The 17,599-nt window shown below is 45.0% G+C and overlaps 1 protein-coding gene across 6 annotated transcripts in view; it reads right to left on the bottom strand.

Annotated features, from left to right (window-relative positions):
- zgc:112980 (uncharacterized protein LOC503706 homolog) overlaps nucleotides 1-17,599 on the bottom strand; it is a 126,308-nt gene that overhangs the window by 62,935 nt on the left and 45,774 nt on the right. For all 6 annotated transcript variants that reach the window (XM_038819405.1, XM_038819409.1, XM_038819408.1 and 3 more), the window contains exons 4-6: nucleotides 8,102-8,195; nucleotides 7,641-7,791; nucleotides 3,803-3,974 (exon numbers count right to left, since the gene is read on the bottom strand). In XM_038819405.1, the coding sequence (XP_038675333.1) occupies nucleotides 3,803-3,974; nucleotides 7,641-7,791; nucleotides 8,102-8,195 (417 nt within the window). The remainder of the gene's footprint in view (nucleotides 1-3,802; nucleotides 3,975-7,640; nucleotides 7,792-8,101; nucleotides 8,196-17,599) is intronic.

Below are 17,599 nucleotides of genomic sequence, written 5' to 3'. Positions count from 1 at the left end.
GTGCCACTGCCAAGGGCCATGGCCTGGGGGGGGCCATGCCCATGAAAGGGGTTGGGTATAAAAGGCAGGTGTCCTGAAAGGCAGTGGAGAAGGGTCCTCAGCGACAGCACGGTAGCATAGTGGTTAGCACAGTTGCTTCACAGGGTCCCAGGTTCGATCCCCGGCTTGGGTCACTGTGTATGGAGTCTGCACGCTCTCCCTGTGTCTGCTTGGGTTTCCTCCCACAGTCCAAAGATGTGCAGGTTAGGTGGATTGGCCATGATAAATTTCCCTTAGTGTCCAAAAAGGTTGGGTGGGGTTACTGGGTTAAGGGGATAGAGTGATGGTGTGGGCATGGGTAGGGTGCTCTTTTCAAGGGTCGGTGCAGACTCGATGGGCCAAATGGCCTCCTTCTGCACTGTAAATTCTATTATTCTATGATAGCAGAATGCACTCATATGGGGTGGGGGTGGGGTAATGCTCATGTGTGTGAGGGTGACATTGTCCGTGGGTTAAAGGTATGGGGGACCCTCAAGCTCATTTAGAGATTGGGGCACCCTTTCAAAATGGTGGCCAGATCTCCGAGGAGCCAGTTGCGCTGCCCAAAATGACACTTTAGAAATGTTTCTGTTAAATCGTGTCTGATGTTATAAGGGAGATAAAAGTGATACAATACCTTCTTTAAAAATCTATTATTTTTACATTTGTGCCACCAATAGCTGGAGGAAAAAGACTCCGCACCAAATTTTCTTGGCCAAAAGAGAATGCCTGGTAGCTATCAACACTTACCTTGCCATTAAAAATTCATTAAGCCCCCCGAATACACCAGTATTAACATTTTCACGGTGTATTTAAGTAGGGAACGAGTACCTCAAATTCAGGTCATTGCACAGGTTTGAACTAAAACCTATCTATCAGCGAGGATAGAAACAGTACACCATCGCTGAATCCCCCACTATTAACATCCCAGGGTTGCCAGCAACAAGAAACTTACTGGACCAGCCATACGAGCAAGTCGGACGCTAAGAATCCTGTGGTGAGTAACTCACTTTCCGCCTCCCAAAGTCTGTCCATCACCTATAAGGCACAAGTCAGGAGTGTGATGGAGTATTCTCTGCTTGTCTGGATGAGTGCAGCTCGAACAGCACTCAAATATGCTCGACACCATCCAGGACAGAGTAGCCACGGCACCCCTTCCATAAACATGAATTCCCTCCACCACTGACACACAGTGGCAGCAGTGTGTACCACCTACAAGATGCACTGTATCTGAAAGTTGCCCTGCAAGCCACTCATCATCCTGATGTAGAAATAAATCACTGTTTCTTCATTGTCGCTGGGTCAAAATCTTGGAACTCCCTCCCCAACTGCACTGCATGTGTACCCACACCACATAGACTGCAGCGGTCAAGAAGGCAGCTCTCCAGCACCTTCTCAAGGGCAGCTAGGGATGGGCAATAAATGCTGGCCTAGCGGGCATTGCCCACATCCCATAATGAAGCAAAATCTTGAAAAGGAGCAAAGTATCTTGCATCTCTGACAACAAATTGTGGATTTCTATGTCAACTGCACAGGTCTAGAAGTTGCTGCCAAGTTTATTTCATTATAACACTGAATGTTGTTTGCTTAGCTGCTACCATCTATGCAAAATTCAGTACATCGTTTTTACACGGCAATTCTAAATTCACAGGTTTACCACAAACATCAGTGAGTATTGCTCATTAAATTAACAAATTGATCAAGTTAATTTCACATGGACATTACATTTATGCTGGGGCTGAAACATGTAATTTACCCAAATTAAGAGTAGAAAATGCAAATTTGACAGCTATTTCAACTGTCTCAAATGTGTTAAGAAAGTTAATTCACAACTTCAAACTTACATTCCAAAGTGCATCCATACACTCCTACTTATCAAGTTTTGGACCACTCGGGATCATCCTGAGAAAAGGACATGCCCACTGCAATTTATTTGAAATAAATCTCCAAAATTGCTTTTTGGACCACTCAGGATCATCCTGAGAAAAGGACATGCCCACTGCAATTTATTTGAAATAAATCTCCAAAATTGCTTCCAACTTTTAAAAAATCTTCCCATGCCCACTCTCAATTTAAGGTGAACTTTACACTGGGATCAACGTCAAGACACCTGGACAGTTTCCAATGTCTTGGCCATGCAGTTCTACTTCATGCCCGAGCCCAGAGAGTGTCAGCCAGCAGAGCCAAGCTAGTTCCTGGCTTTGTCCAACAGACATACATACACATGCACTACCAGCAGAGGTCAGTGTTTAGCAATCAAGAGCAGAAAACCGCATCAACTTTTCTCTTTCACCTGGGGTAATGGAACTAATTGTAGCGTACCAATCGCTGGCATCTGCTGCCTCAACATAGCCTGGAGATCAAACGTGGGAGCAAACCTCCACAGCCAGCTGAATCAACCACTTATGTAAGCCTCTGATGCATTCATTCATTTCCTGCTGAGTCCATCAACACTAACAGACATTAAAATGTATTTGGTCTTTAGTTTATTAAGTGGTCAGGTAGCATTTCTGCATTATATAAACTACCATGCTATTTTATGCTCTCTTCATACCATCACTCTAGCACTGTGCCACACTATCTTTCAGTTTGCCAGTTCTAAATGGCACACTGTACTGTTTCTTATGCCTTTGGTCCACAATAAAAGTGTAATCAACGCCACCACACTTTAGAAAAGATGCGAAGGCTTTGTGGAAGGTGCAGAAGAAATTCACGACTAAAATGATTTTCAGGGATGAAGGATTAAGTGGATGGACTGGAGAAGGTGTCATTGTTCTCGTTGAGAGCAGAGAAGGCCAAGAGGAAATGTGATATATCATGACTTGCGTAGTGAAACAGTAGCGTAGTGGTTTTGTCACTGGACTAATAATCCACAGACCCACGGTAATTCTCTGGGGACCCAGGCTCAAATACCACCATGGCAGATGGTGAAATTTGAATTCAACTAAAATCTGAAATTAAAAGTCCAACGATGACCATGAAACCGTTATCAATTGCCTGCTTGTTTCACTAATGTCCTTTTAGGGAAGGAAATCTGGCGTCCTTACCCACATGTGACTCCAGATCCAATGTGGTTGACTCTTAAATACCGAGAGGCCTAGGCAGAGTGAATGTGGAGAGATGTTTTAACTAGTAGGAGAAACTAGAACCCGAGGGCACAGCCATAGACTGACGGGACGATCCTTTAAAACAGAGATGGGGAGGAATTTCTTCACTGAGAGCGTAATGAATCTGTGGAACTCATTGCCTCAGAAGGCTGTGGAGGCCAAGACACTGAGTGTCTTTAAGACAGAGATAGATAGGTTCTTGGTTAATAAGGGAATCAGGAGTGATGAGAAGATGGCAGGAGAATGGGAATGGGAAACATATTGGCCATGACTGAATGGCGGAGCAGACTTCATGGGTGAATGGCCTAATTCTTCTTGCGTGTCTTATAAATGCTGGCTCAGCCAGCTATGTCATGAACGAATAATAACAAAAAAAGTGTAGCTGCTAGTTTCATTCAGGAAAGCAAGAGGTGTGGCATGCTGAGGAAAGGACTGGCCTGGCATAGTAACAAATGGTCTGATGTGGAGCAGCATAGCCCAAGGAGGCATGGGCGTGGGGGCACGCCATGTCATCTTCTTACATCCATAGAGCAGATGGGGACACAGTTGTGTGTCTCATCTGACAGCACAGCATATTCTCAGTACTACACTTAAGTGTGCACCTAGATTATGTGGTGCCAGATTAGTGGTATTTATCCCAAGGCGTAAAACAACAAGATAGTCAAATTTCAGTGTACCTGTACAACCGGATCTCTACATGGTTCATCTGGCACGTTTCACAGAACACCGAGACTTGCTTGTGACAAAGACAAATACATGGAATCAGGCAATTCCGAGTGGTTACTATTCCCATCAAATATTTGTTATATTCCAAGGCAAGCTCTAACCAAAATTTCTGCAATAAAGTTCCTGGGGGAAAAAAAAAGAATGCATTAGACCGAGATGAGTTTGCCCAGAACTGCAAGGAGAATCCAATAGGAATTACCAACAGTCCCCAAGTTATTATTTAATTCATGAAACTCAAAAGATGAGAGCACAGGAAAACAACATACTTAAAAAGATTCAAATATTTGGAACCTTCCCCATCTTCGATATGCCAAAACATGTTCCATCATCCGACTGTTTATTGTCATCATTGGTTTAGTTGTTGAACAACCAGTATTGAAGAAACAGGTGTTATGCTAGTGTCTGGGCCTCCATGGAATTGTAACTTTGCCCATTACTCCAAATGTAGAGAATGCCTGTTAGCTGAACTGAAAAGGTATCAAGCGGGTACGCATGGAAGGACAAGGGCAGTAGATGCGTGGGGACACTACCTCCTGAAAGCTCCCTTCCAAGTCACATACAGTCCTGCCTTGGAAGTATAATTGCCATTCCTTCATTGTTCGAATCAAAATCCTCGAACGCCCTTCCTAACAGCACTGTGGATGTACCTACACCACATGGCCTGCGCACTTCAAGGCAGCAGCAAACTAACACCTGCTCAAGACTATTCAGAGATTGCCATTCAACAGGAGACTCAGCTCCACCTACCCGCTTGCTCACCATAACCCTTAATTATTTTACTGTTCAAACATCGATCTACCTTTGCCTTGAAAAACATTTAACGAGGTAGCCTCAACTGCTTCACTGGGTAGGGAATTCTGCAGATTCACAACACTTTGGGTGAAGAAGGTCCTCCTCAACTCAGCCTCAAAATAAGGGATTTTAGATTAGCCAATTATTTTTTCCAATTAAGGGGCAATTTAGCGTGGCCAATCCACCTACTCTGCACATTTTTGGGTTGTGGGGGCGAAACCCACGCAGACACGGGGAGAACGTGCAAACTCCACACGGACAGTGACCCAGAGCCGGGATCGAACCTGGGACCTCAGCGCCGTGAGGCGTTTGTGCTAACCACTAGGCCACCGTGCTGCCCTTCAAAATAAGGGATGGCAGATTTCAAACTATGCCCCCTAGTTCTAGTTTCACCCGCCAGCGGAAACAACCTTCCTGCTTTTATTTTATCGATTCCCTTCATAATTTTATATGTTTCTATAAGATCCCCCATTAGTTCCAATGAGTATAGTCCCAGTCTACTCAGTCTCTCCTCATAAGCCAATCCTCTCAACTCTGGAATCAACCGAGTGAATCTCCTCTGCACCCCCTCCAGGGCCAGCACATCCTTTCTCAAGTAAGGTGACCAAAATTGTGCACAGTACTCTAGGTGTGGCCTCCCCAGCACCCAAATACAGTTGCAACATAGCCTCCCTGCTTTTAAATTCCAGCCCTCTAACAATGAAAGATAAAATTCCATTTGCCTTCTTAATTACCTGCTGCACCTGCAAACAAACTTTGTGATTCATGCACAAGGACACCCAGGTCACTCTGTACAGCAGCATGTTGTAATTTATCATTTAAATAATAGTCCATTTTACTGTTATTTCCACCAACATGGATGACCTCTACCAAAATGGATGACCTCACATTACCAACATTTTACTCCATCTGCCAGACCCCTACCCACTCACTTAAACTATTTATATCCACAGGCAGCACGGTGGCGCAGTGGTTAGCACTGATGCCTCACGGCACCGAGGTCCCAGGTTCAATCCCGGCCCTGAGTCACTGTTAGTGTGGAGTTTGCACGCTCTTCCTGTGTTAGCGCAGGTCTCTACCCCAGATGTGCAGGGTCCGTCGATTGGCCGCGCTACATTGCTCCTTAATTGGGAAAAAAATTACTTGGATACTCTAAATTTATTTTTACAAACTATCTATATCCCTCTGCACACTTTGCTCTACCACTCATCTTAGTGTCATCGGCAAACTTTGATACATTACACTTGGTCCCCAACACCAAATCATCGATGGGGAGCATCAAGATTAGATCTGGACAACCTCCTCTTTCACTGCCCAAGGAATCCAGGAAAAATGGCATCCTGTGGAATCCACGCCAAGGACAGGAAGGAAATCTCTGGGGTAATCCCAGAAAATCCGGGACAGTTGGTCACCTTGACAACAATGTCTTTGTTTCCTTTTCCAAAAGTTAAAATTCATACAAGAATATAGCTTTCTCTAGCCCTCTAAATTCGTACCTAAATAGCCATTTCTTTATTGATCACAATACACATGCACTTACCAGCAAGAGTTACTGGACATCAGTAAGGAATGAGGATCCTAGTCGATATTTTTTCTGATCAAGGAACATGCAAGTTACCTGGAGCACAGCCAGCATATCCTGGTTATGTTCAAATAACTTCACCACAGAGCAAAGAACAAAATCTGGGACTTTTCTAATCTGTACGGGGCTAATCGGTAGCCCATTTAGCTCTGCCGAGCCCCTTGGGCAGAAGCTACAATATTTATTGCAGTCCTCATTCGTACTCTGATGTCACTGCTTCAAACACATTCACCATACATTTAAGAGAACTAAACAGAACACCAATTTTTAAAAAAATCTAACACTTCATTCACACCTGGAATACTATGAATATTTTTGGTCCCCTTATCTAAGGAAAGATATGGCAGCATTGGAGGAAGTCCAGAGAAGGTTCACTTGGTTGATCCCAAGTATGGAGGGATTTTGTTATGCGAAGAGGTTGAGTAGATTATGCCGAAGTTTAGAAGAATGAGGGCAGTATGGTGGCACAGTCGGTTAGCACGGCGCCGAGGTCCAGGTTTGATCCCGGCTCTGCATCACTGTCCGTGTGGAGTTTGCACATTCTCCCAGAGTTTGCGTGGGTTTCGCCCCCACAACCCAAAAGAAGTGCAGGGTAGGTGGATTGGCCATGCTAAATTCCCCTTAATTGGAAAAAAATAAATTGGGTATTCTAAATTTATTGTTTTTAAAGTTTTGAAGAATGAGAGGTGACTGTATTGAGACATATACGGGGTCTCGGGGGGCTTGACAGAGTAGATGCTGAGAGATTGTTTCCCACGAGGGAGAGTCCAGGACCAGAGAGCAAATCTCAGATTAAGGAGGTTGCCCATTTAAAACAGAGATCAGGAGGAAATTTGTCTTTCAAGAGGGTAGTGAATTGGTGGAATCATATACCGCAGAGAGCTGTAGAAACTGGGTTGTTAATGTTCAAGGCTGAGACAGACAGATTTTTAAATTAGTAAGGGAATCAAAGGGTTATGGGGATATGGTGGGAAAGTGAAGTTGAGGGGTGTAATATCAGATTAGTCAAGATCTCATTGAATCGTGGAGCAGACGCGATGGGCTGAATGGCCTACTTCTGCCCTTATGTCTTACGGTCTTCGAGCAAAGATTAATTGCAAAACAGTCAATTTGAAGTGGTAATTCAATCTTAGCTCGGTTGATGTTAATAAGCTTCCGTGAGTGCCTAACATTTATGAATTGCAGCTGCTTCATCCTAATACTCTTGCGCAATTAACTACTATCGTACATCAGTGTCAATGCAGATAATCTGGATGAATGCGTAACTAATATACATGAAATATTATGCTTAATATAGCACCAGTGTCAATTTACTAGCTTGCAGAACTCAAATTATAATGTTACACAGGTATTAAGCTTTTGAAAATTCAAAAGCAAAACAGAATCAACAAGAATGCCCGTGTCATAACGTTTACCTCCATGTCGAAGCTCTGAATCAATGTCAACCAGGTTGAAATTGAATATTGAGAGTGCACCGGTTAGTGCAGCATCACGATGTGCTTTCCAGTATGCACTCTTGTTGTGAGCATTGCAATGGCAAATGGAAGGAAGCTTCCAGTACTGGCACTAATATAGAGGAGAGGGGAAAGGGAAAAGATGTTACAAATTCACCAACCTAAATATTTAAAACAAATTTGCAGTGACAGTAAGCTATTTCTTTCTAATCTACATTCAATGCAGTAGAGGCTAAAAGCATTGATTTTCCCCAAGCTTATAAACAAACATTTGGTGTGCATCTCAACAGACAAAATCTTTTACTTCAAATTTTCTCTTGTTTCCCTGATGCTAACTTTGATTTCTGTTTACTCAGGCCATCACAACATGTTACCATTGCACTCCTTAATTTTCTCTGAAAATTGCAGCCCAAAATACCCACCTCAGAAGCAGGCTTGTCACAAATGTAACAATAGCACTGCTCACAGAAATTTGAATTGTTGCCTGCAGACTCAGAAGTCTCATTTTCTGTGCGTCTAAAACAGATAAAAATAGTTTATTTTAAATATTTTAAGGAAGAACATAACTAATCACAATATTTAAATATTGGAGGATAAATGTTTCAGGGCAGCATGGTAGTACAGTGGTTAGCACTGTCGCTTCACAGCTCCAGGGTCCAAGGTTCGATTCCCGGCTTGGGTCACTGTCTGTGCGGAGTCTGCACGTTCTCCCAGTATCTGCGTGGGTTTCGTCCCACAGTCCAAAGATGTGCAGGTTAGGTGGATTGGCCATGCTAAATTGCCTTTAGTGACCAAAGGGGTTGGGTGGGTTTGCTGGGTTACGGGTATGGGGTGGAGGTGTGGGGTGTTCTTTCCAAGGGCGGGTGCAGATCCGACAGGCAAATGGCCTTCTCCTGCACTGTACATTCCATGTCTGTGTTGAAAATGGTTAATGATTATTGATCTCTGGAAATCAATCAACATCATTTGCCTCACTATCACCAACTGCCTTGTGTTGCCACTATCCATGCTGTGCACATCCAAACACAGAAAATCATGAACCAGAGGTAGTGTTTATAAACCTTATGCTTTATTTGGGGAAGATAGCAAACCGGCATTTATGCAGCCCTTTTAAGTAGAAAATGTCACAAATCACTTCAGAGATGGAATCAAAAAGAGATAAAGATAGGTGGTCATCAAGCCAAAAGGAGGAAATAGTAACAGGTGTGTTCAAAAGCTTGATAAAGATTTTTGTCAGCCGTTATAGTCACAACGGCACAGAAAAGACATTTGGCTCATCAGGTCTATACCAGATTTCCGTAGAGCAATGCAGTCAGTTCCATTCCTGAAGCACTGGAAGTTTATTTTACCAACATGCTTATCTAATTTCCTGTTCAAATAATTGATTGTTTCTGCTCCCACCATCCTCCTCAGCAACCAGCTCCAGATAATTATAATTTGTTGCATATTAAAGTTCTTCCTCACAGACCTTTATATATCTCTTGCAAAATTGTGTCCTTTAGTCCTTGTACCATCAGCTAATGGGAACAGCTTTTCTTTGCCTTGCTGAAACCAGTTGTAATCTTGTACACCTCTTATCAAATCTGACCTCAAATTCATTTGCTCCAAGGAGAATAAGCCAACTTCTCCAACTGAGCATTGTAGGTAAATCCCCTCACCAGGACAGTCACCTCCTTACAAAAGTAGATTTGAGAACTGGACACAATACACTGGTTATAACTTCTGGTGGCGGCATGTAGGTGGAGGTTGTTTTTTTTTAAATTATAAATTTAGAGTACCCAATTAATTTTTTCAAATAAAGGGTTAAGCTAGCCTGGCCAATCCATCTCCCTGCACATCTTTGGGTTGTGGGGCTGAAACTCACGCAAACACGAGGAGAATATGCAAACTCCACACGGACAGTGACCCAGGGATCGAACATGGGACCAAGGTGCCATGATGCAGTAGTGCTAACCACTGTGCCACCATGCAGTGCCTGGTGGAGGCTGCATGTCAGGTGCCTCCTGCTAGAGCCTCTGGTTATTAGACTTTTGTGCCCGGTTTCACGGCTGGTTTGTGGATGAGTTAGTGTGGGAAGTCATAATGAAGACAAGGAATGTTGACGCCTCAAAAGAAAGGTGCTGGAAAGAAACGGGTGGGAAGTAAATGTCCGCCGGCAAGCGAGGCTGCGAGTCCTGTAGGAAAAAAGATGGTGGGGCCGCTCCCCTCATGGTGGAAACTCTAACCGAGGTGCTGAGAGTGGAGTTTGAGAGGCTGCTTCCCAAGGGGTGCTTCGGAGGGAGATGATGACTTCACTGAAAGACTGGGTGGAGGAGGAGATTGCCCCAGTAAAGGCAGTAGTGATGAAGACGTTGGTCGCGGTGCGGGAGCAAAGAGAGAAGTTGGGGTGGAGAAGGCATTGTCGCAACACAGTAACCAGCTCACCTAGATAAATAAGTGGTGTTCCACAGGGATCCGTGCTCGGACCACTGTTGTTTGTGATATACATAAATGATCTGGACGAAGATATAAGTGGTCTGATTAGCAAGTTTGCAGATGATGCTAAGATTGGTGGAGTTTAGGCAGCACGGTGGCACAGTGGTTAGCATTGCTGCCTACGGAGCTGAGGACCCGGGTTCGAATCCCGGCCCTGGGTCACTGTCCGTGTGGAGTTTGCATGTTCTCCCAGTGTTTTCGTGGGTTTCACCCCCACAACCCAAAGATGTGCAGGCTAGGTGGATTGGCCACGCTAAATTGCCCCTTAATTGGAAAAAAATAATTTTTAAAAAAAAGATTGGTGGAGTTGCAGATAGCGAGGGGGACTGTCAGAAAATACAGCAAAATATAGATAGATTGGAGAGTTGGGCAGACAAATGGAGTTCAATCCAGGTAAATGCGAGGTGATGCATTTTGGAAGATCCAATTCAAGAGCTGACTAAACGGTCAATGGAAGGGTCCTGGGGAAAATTGATGTACAGAGAGAACTGGGAGTTCAGGTCCATTGTACCCTGAAGGTGGCAACGCAGGTCGATAAGAGTGGTCAAGGCATACAGCATGCTTGCCTTCATCGGACGGAGTATTGAGTACAAGAGTTGGTAGCTCATGTTACAGTTGTATGGGACTTTGGTTAGGCCACATTTGGAATACTGCGTGCTGTTCTGGTCGCCACATTACCAGAAGGAGGTGGATGCTTTGGAGGGTGCAGAGGAGGTTCACCAGAATGTTGCCTGGCATGGAGGGCGCTAGCTATGAAGAAAGGTTGAGTAGATTAGGATTGTTTTAGTTGGAAAGACGGAGGTTGAGGGGGGACCTGATTGAGGTCTACAAAACTGAGAGGTATGGACAGGGTGGATAGCAACAAGCATTTTCCAAGAGTGGGGGTGCCAATTACACGGGGTCACGATTTCAAGGTGAGAGGGAGAAAGTTTAAGGGAGATGTGCGTGGAAAGTTTTTTTTTTTTACGCAGACGTTGGTGGGTGCCTGGAACACTTTGCCAGCGGAGATGGTAGAGGCAGGCACGATAGCATAATTTAAGATGCATCTAGACAGATATATGAATGGGCGGGGAACAGAGGGAAGTAGATCCTTGGAAAATAGGCGACAGGTTTAGATAAAGGATCAAGATTGGCGCAGGCTGGGAGGGCCGAAGGGCCTGTTCCTTGCTATAATTTTCTTTGTTCTTTGTTCATGAGCTGCGGAGGGGTGGCAGAGTTCAACAAAGGGCTCAGAGCTAATGGAAAACAAGTCTAGGAGGCAAAACTTGGGGAGCTGTGCGCTTGCCCGTAGCACGGTAGCATTGTGGATAGCATAATTGCTTCACAGCTCCAGGTCCCAGGTTCGATTCTGGCTTGGGTCACTGTCTGTGCGGAGTCTGCACATCCTCCCCGTGTGTGCGCGTGGGTTTCCTCCGGGTGCTCCGGTTTCCTCCCACAGTCCAAAGATGTGCAGGTAAAGTAGATTGGCCATGATAAATTGCCCTTAGTGTCCAAAATTGCCTTTAGTGTTGGGTGGGGTTACTGGGTTATGGGGATAGGGTGGAGGTGTTGACCTTGGGTAGGGTGCTCTTTCCAAGAGCCAGTGCAGACTCGATGGGCCGAATGGCCTCCTTCTGCACTGTAAATTCTATGATAAATCAAGTAACCCCACTCTACCCAATCAAATGCCATCTCTGCGTCTAGCGCCGTCACCACCTCGGTCTCCTTTCTCTCCGCCGGAGACAGGACCACATTCAACCTCCTCACATTAGTGAACAACTGCCTTCCCTTCACGAACCCCATCTGATCCTCCCCAATCATCTTTGGTAGGCATACCTTCAACCGTGACGCTGACACCTTTCCCAATATCCTGGCATCTACATTCAGCAGATATATGAGTCTACATGACCTGCATGACACTGGGTCCTTAACCTTCTTTAGCAGCAACGCAATAAAAACTTGCCCCAACGTTTGTGCAAGACACCCCTATCACATCCTCAAACATTCCTATCATCAATGGCGCCAGCATGTCCTTAGATTTCAACTGGGATCCCAGGCTGCCTTCCCTGCCTGCATCTACCCAATCACCTCTTGCTCCCCCACCAGCCTTTCCAACCCTGCTCTATCCTCCTCATCCCGCCTCAGATCCTCCAACCCGTACAGAATTGTCTCATCCCTCACTCCTCCAGTGACTCCAATCAATATAGATCCCTATAAAGCTCTGGCTCCAACCTATATAGATCCCTATTAAACTCCTTAAATACTTTGTTAATCTGCCGCCGACTTCAAAACAACCCCGGTGTAATTAAAACCCAAAAGATTTCTCGATCACCTTCCCAATCTTATCGCAGATTCTCCTGGCCGCTAACAACCCCACATCCATTCGCCACCCAGCTTCCAGGCCATCCTCTTCTCCAAACCACATCCAACCAATGCAGAGCATGGATCAAAATCAGATTTGCCGAGTACTCCAGCCATTAGCGCTTTCCCACCATGAAAAAGTCAATCCTCAAGTACACTGGTGTACCGGGGAGAGAAAAAAAAATGAATTCTCCCGTTCACTCGGGGAGAACTTCCACGGGTCTACTCCTACCATCGAAGCCCTGCCAAAACCTTCACCCCCACTCGACTGGGCCAGCGAGCGCAGCTGAGACCTGCTCACCTTTAGTTCCTGCACCATGTTCCAATCCTCCCCCACTATCAACTCATGGGTATCTAGATCCTGGATGGCACCCGGCACCCTCTTCACAAACCCCACAACATTCCAGTTGGTGCCGTATACACTCGCCAATGCCACCAACCTCCCTCTAGAGCCCGTCACTATCATGTCCTGACTCCCTGGTCCGCCACCACCGTCTCCATTTCAAACTTCACTCTCTTGCCCACCAATACCACTATACCATCCCCCCAGCCGTGCTATCGAATCCAGAGTAGAAACCCTGACTCACCCAACCGTTCCCAAGCCTCACTTGATCCCTCACCGTCAGATGGGTCTCCTGCAACATCGCCATGTCGGCTTTTAAGCTCAAGTGTGTAAAAACCCTTGATCTCTTTACTGGCACCCACCACAACTCCCTCATGTTGCACGTCACTATTCTGACCACCGCACTCCCGTTCACTAGCCAACCTTCACTTGTTAGTGTGGATGTCTCTGCCCAGGCTCCCCTCTACCATGACCCAGAGCCTGAAAACAAAAACAAACAAAACAAGTGCCCCAGAAAACCGTCATAACCCCAAAGTCCAATATAATTGTAACCAACTATAAACAATCCCCTCCCCCGTTCAACCAACCAGCTGGCAAAACCCAGCCGTTGCCCCAACAAATACAGAACAAGAAACAACCAAAAAGAGAGATAAAGGCACAGTCCAAGTCCCAAGCTCAGTCCGATCTCTCATTTCAATCCAGTCCTTCGGCCTTCACAAACGCCTCCGCCACCTCGAAGTAGGAGTCCCTCAAATTCTGGGTCACCTTCAGCTTCGCTGGGTCGGCCACGCCAAACTTCACGCCTTTGCTATAAGAGTGCCGCCTTCACCCAACCGAAGGCCATCCGCCTTCTCCACCATCAAGTCTTGGTATATTCCAACGCCTTCCCATTTCATCTCACACCTTTGCTCCACCCAACGCAGGACCTTCTCCTTAACGCGAAACTTATGGAAGCATATTATAAAAACTGTCCTTGGTGGTTCGTTTGCTTTTGGTTTGGGCCTTAGCGACCGATGTGCCCTGTCCAACTCATATCAGGACAGTTCTTCCCCCCCCCCCCCCACTCCAACAGCTCTGCCAACATCTTCTCGAAGTACTTGGTTGGCCTCGGACCTAAATTTCCCTACCACTGACACAAAGCTCACCGGCCTATAATATCCTGGAACAACATTAGCTATTCTCCAGTTCTCTGGGACCTCACCCATAGCCAGTGAGGATATAAAGATTCCTGTCAAGGTCCCGGCAATTTCCTTGCCTCCCTCAGTATTCTGGGGTAGATCCCATCATGTTCGGGGGACTTATTTACCTTAATTTATCCAAGACGCCCAACATCTCCTTTTTGATCTCAATGTGACCCAGACTACCTACACATCCTTCCTCAGACTCATCATTCACCAAGTCCTTCTCTTTGGTGAAAAATGATGCAAGGTACTAATTTAGTACCTCGCCCATTTCCTCTGGCTCCATGCATAGATTCCTATAAAGTGAAGTGCAGGCAGCACGGTGGCGCAGTGGGTTAGCCCTGTGTCTCACAGCGCCGAGGTCCCAGGTTCATTCCCGGCTCTGGGTCACTGTCCGTGTGGAGTTTGCACATTCTCCCAGTGTTCGCGTGGGTTTCGCCCCCACAACCCAAAGATGTGCAGGGTAGGTGGATTGGCCACGCTAAATTGCCCCTTAATTGGAAAAATGAATTGGGTACTCTAAATTTAAAAAAATAAAAAATAAAAATAAAGTGAAGTGCAAACTTCTTTTATTATCAAATTTAGAGTGCCCAATTCATTTTTTCCAATTAAGGGGCAATTTAGCATGGTCAATCCACCTACCCTGGGGCGAAATCCACACAAACACGGGGAGAATATGCGTGAAGTGTAAACTTTCATACCTGGTCACAATGGAGGGAGAAGCCGCCCTTACCACTGTCAGACTTAGAGACTCAGAGACCCCGGAGAGAGAGTGGGTAAGTGTTAATTGTGTATGTTCGGGAAGATGATGATGAAACATATGGGACTTGAGATTTCAGTCAATGTTGATTTTAGTTTGTTTATTACATTAAGTCTTAAAACTTGAAGTTGTCATGTGATCCTTTTCATAGGTAAGTGGGAAATCCACAACTTTAAAAGTTATCAGTCTCTATGGGGGTTACAACAAATATCCACCCATTTCCCTGTAGATATATGCAACACAGGTGTTAATCTTCTGAAGGATAAAAAGGTAACTTGTTTGGAAAGTAGAAATAAAACTGAGCCAGGGCAGAAGGGATGTATTATTGACATTTAGTCAAAAAAGGCACTGATCCATGTTTGTGTGGGTTTCGCCCCCACAACCCAAATAAAATGTGCAGGGTAGGTGGATTGGCCACGCTAAATTGCCCCTTAATTGGAAAAAAATAATTGGGTACACTAAATTTATTTTTAAAAAAGGCACTGATGAGGGCAGCATGTGGCACAGTGGTTAGCACTGGAACCACAGCGCTGAGGACGTAGTTTTAAATCCCGGCCCTAGATCACTGTCCTTGTGGAGTTTCCACATTCTCCCCATGTCTGCATGGATTTCACCCCCAGAACCCAAAGGTGTGCAGGTTAGGTGGATTGGCCATGCTAAATTGCCCCTTAATTAGAAAAAAAAATAATTGGGTACTCAGCATTTAAAAACAAAAAGGCACTGATAATGCAGAGAAGATTAATTTTGACTAGGAGTGTGCATGATGCTGACTCAAAGTTCAAAAATATCTTTCTTTAGGGCGGCATGGTGATGCAGTGGTTAGCACTGCTGTCTCATGGCAGCCGAGGACCCGGGTTCGATCCCAGCCCTGGCTCACTGCCAGTGTGGAGTTTGCACATTCGCCCAGTGTCAGCGGAGGTCTCACCTCCACAACCCAAAGATGTGCAGGGTAGGTGGACTGACCACACTAAATTGCCCCTTAATTGGAAAACAAAAATGAATTAGACACTTTAAATTTCTTTTTAAAACATTTTCTTTCGAAATATTTCTTTTTCATCAGTATATTACATCTTTTTTAATACATCTTTTTTAATTGTTGAATTGAAATTCATGCACCCAAAATTGGCCTCGAGTCAGTCCCTGAATTTAATGAGGCCATGGCAGTGGTTTACAGAGAATTAACATTGCTATTTTGCAGACAAAGGAGATATCATGAAAGGGAGATGTCTACGTTTTTTGACTGTAAGCCACTCACATCTATCAGAGTCTTGAATGTCGACACAAGATTAAATTCAAATATTTCAATGCAGTTGCATACATCAGGGGCAGCACAATGGCACTGTGGTCAGCACTGCTGCCTCAGAGCGCTGAGGACCCGGGTTCGATCCTGGCCCCGGGTCACTGTCCGTGTGGAGTTGGCACATTCTCCCCATGGGTTACACCCCCACAACCCAAAGATGTGCAGGGTAGGTGAAATTGGCCACGCTAAATTGCCCCTTAATTGGGTAGTCAAACTTATTTTTAAAAAATAAATCAGTCACACCAAAAGGTGATGTAAAGATGTCTGCCAATGATGAAACAATATAAAAAATCTCCAGCGTTAACAAATTCGAATAGAATAATTAGCAAATAATAAAAACAAACGTCAAATAAAAAGAACTATTGGAAATTTGAATAAAAAACAGAAAGTATCGGAATATTCAGGTCAGGCAGTTTCTGCAGAGAGAAGTTGATGACCCATGTTGGGTAGCACGGTAGCATAGTGGTTAGCACTGTTGCTTCACAGCGCCAGGGTCCCAGGTTCAATTCCCGTCTTGGGTAAGTATCTGAATAAGTCTGAATGCTAGTGCCCAAACTTTTCCATCATTTCCTCTAGACTGACAAACCGCCCCTCCAGGAACAGATCACCCACTCTCTCCAGCCACTATCCCTCCCACCCCCAAAAAGTGGCATCCAATCTCACAGGTTCGAACAGATGATTAGCACAAATGGCAACCAGCTTCAATACTGACCCCAATTTAAAATGCTGTTGAAATTGTCTCCATATCTTCAAAGTGGAAACACTAGATTTGACGAATATGGTGTCGGTGAGAACGGGAGTGAGGCCGTCCCCAATGCCCTCAGTCCAGACCCCCTACATGACCTCGATTCCATCTGCACCCAAGTGGCTCCTGGATCACTTGTTGGCACGGTAGCACAGTGGTTATCACTGTTGCTTCACATCGCCAGGGTCCCAGGTTCGATTCCCGGCTTGGGTCATATTTTTGTGCATTCTCCCAGTGTCTGTGTGGGTTTCCTCCGGATGCTCCGGCTTCTTCTCACAAGTCCCGAATATGTGCTATCAGTTAATTTGGACATTCTGAATTATTCCTCCGTGTACCTGAGCAGGCGCCGGAATGTGGAGACCACGGGATTTTCACAATAACTTCATTGTAGTGTCATGCAAGCCTACTTGTGACAATAAAGATTATTATTTGTCAGAATCGTATAACCTTAAATAGGAATGAGATGCCCAAGCTGGCAAAGCACAAGAGCTTGATGTCTCGCAAAAGACATAGTTTAGACACTTCAGCCGTAGCACAAGTATTTGATGGAGATCACCTGACTCAAATTAAAGTACGAATTATGGTCTCAAACAAAAGCTACAAAACATTTAACATATACTGACTGAAAATTGTGTGGCAAGTTGTCTAGTGTTTCTGAAACAGAGAAACCCATTGTTCAATTTGTTGGTGTGTACCAGTTAAACTATAACATTAGTTAACCGATTAGAACAATCAGTTACTGCATTACAGGCATATAATCACTGCAAAAAAGATGG

Source organism: Scyliorhinus canicula, chromosome 15 (genome assembly GCF_902713615.1).
Source record: "Scyliorhinus canicula chromosome 15, sScyCan1.1, whole genome shotgun sequence".
NCBI lineage: Eukaryota > Metazoa > Chordata > Chondrichthyes > Carcharhiniformes > Scyliorhinidae > Scyliorhinus > Scyliorhinus canicula.
This window is presented reverse-complemented; position numbering and strand designations above follow the sequence as displayed.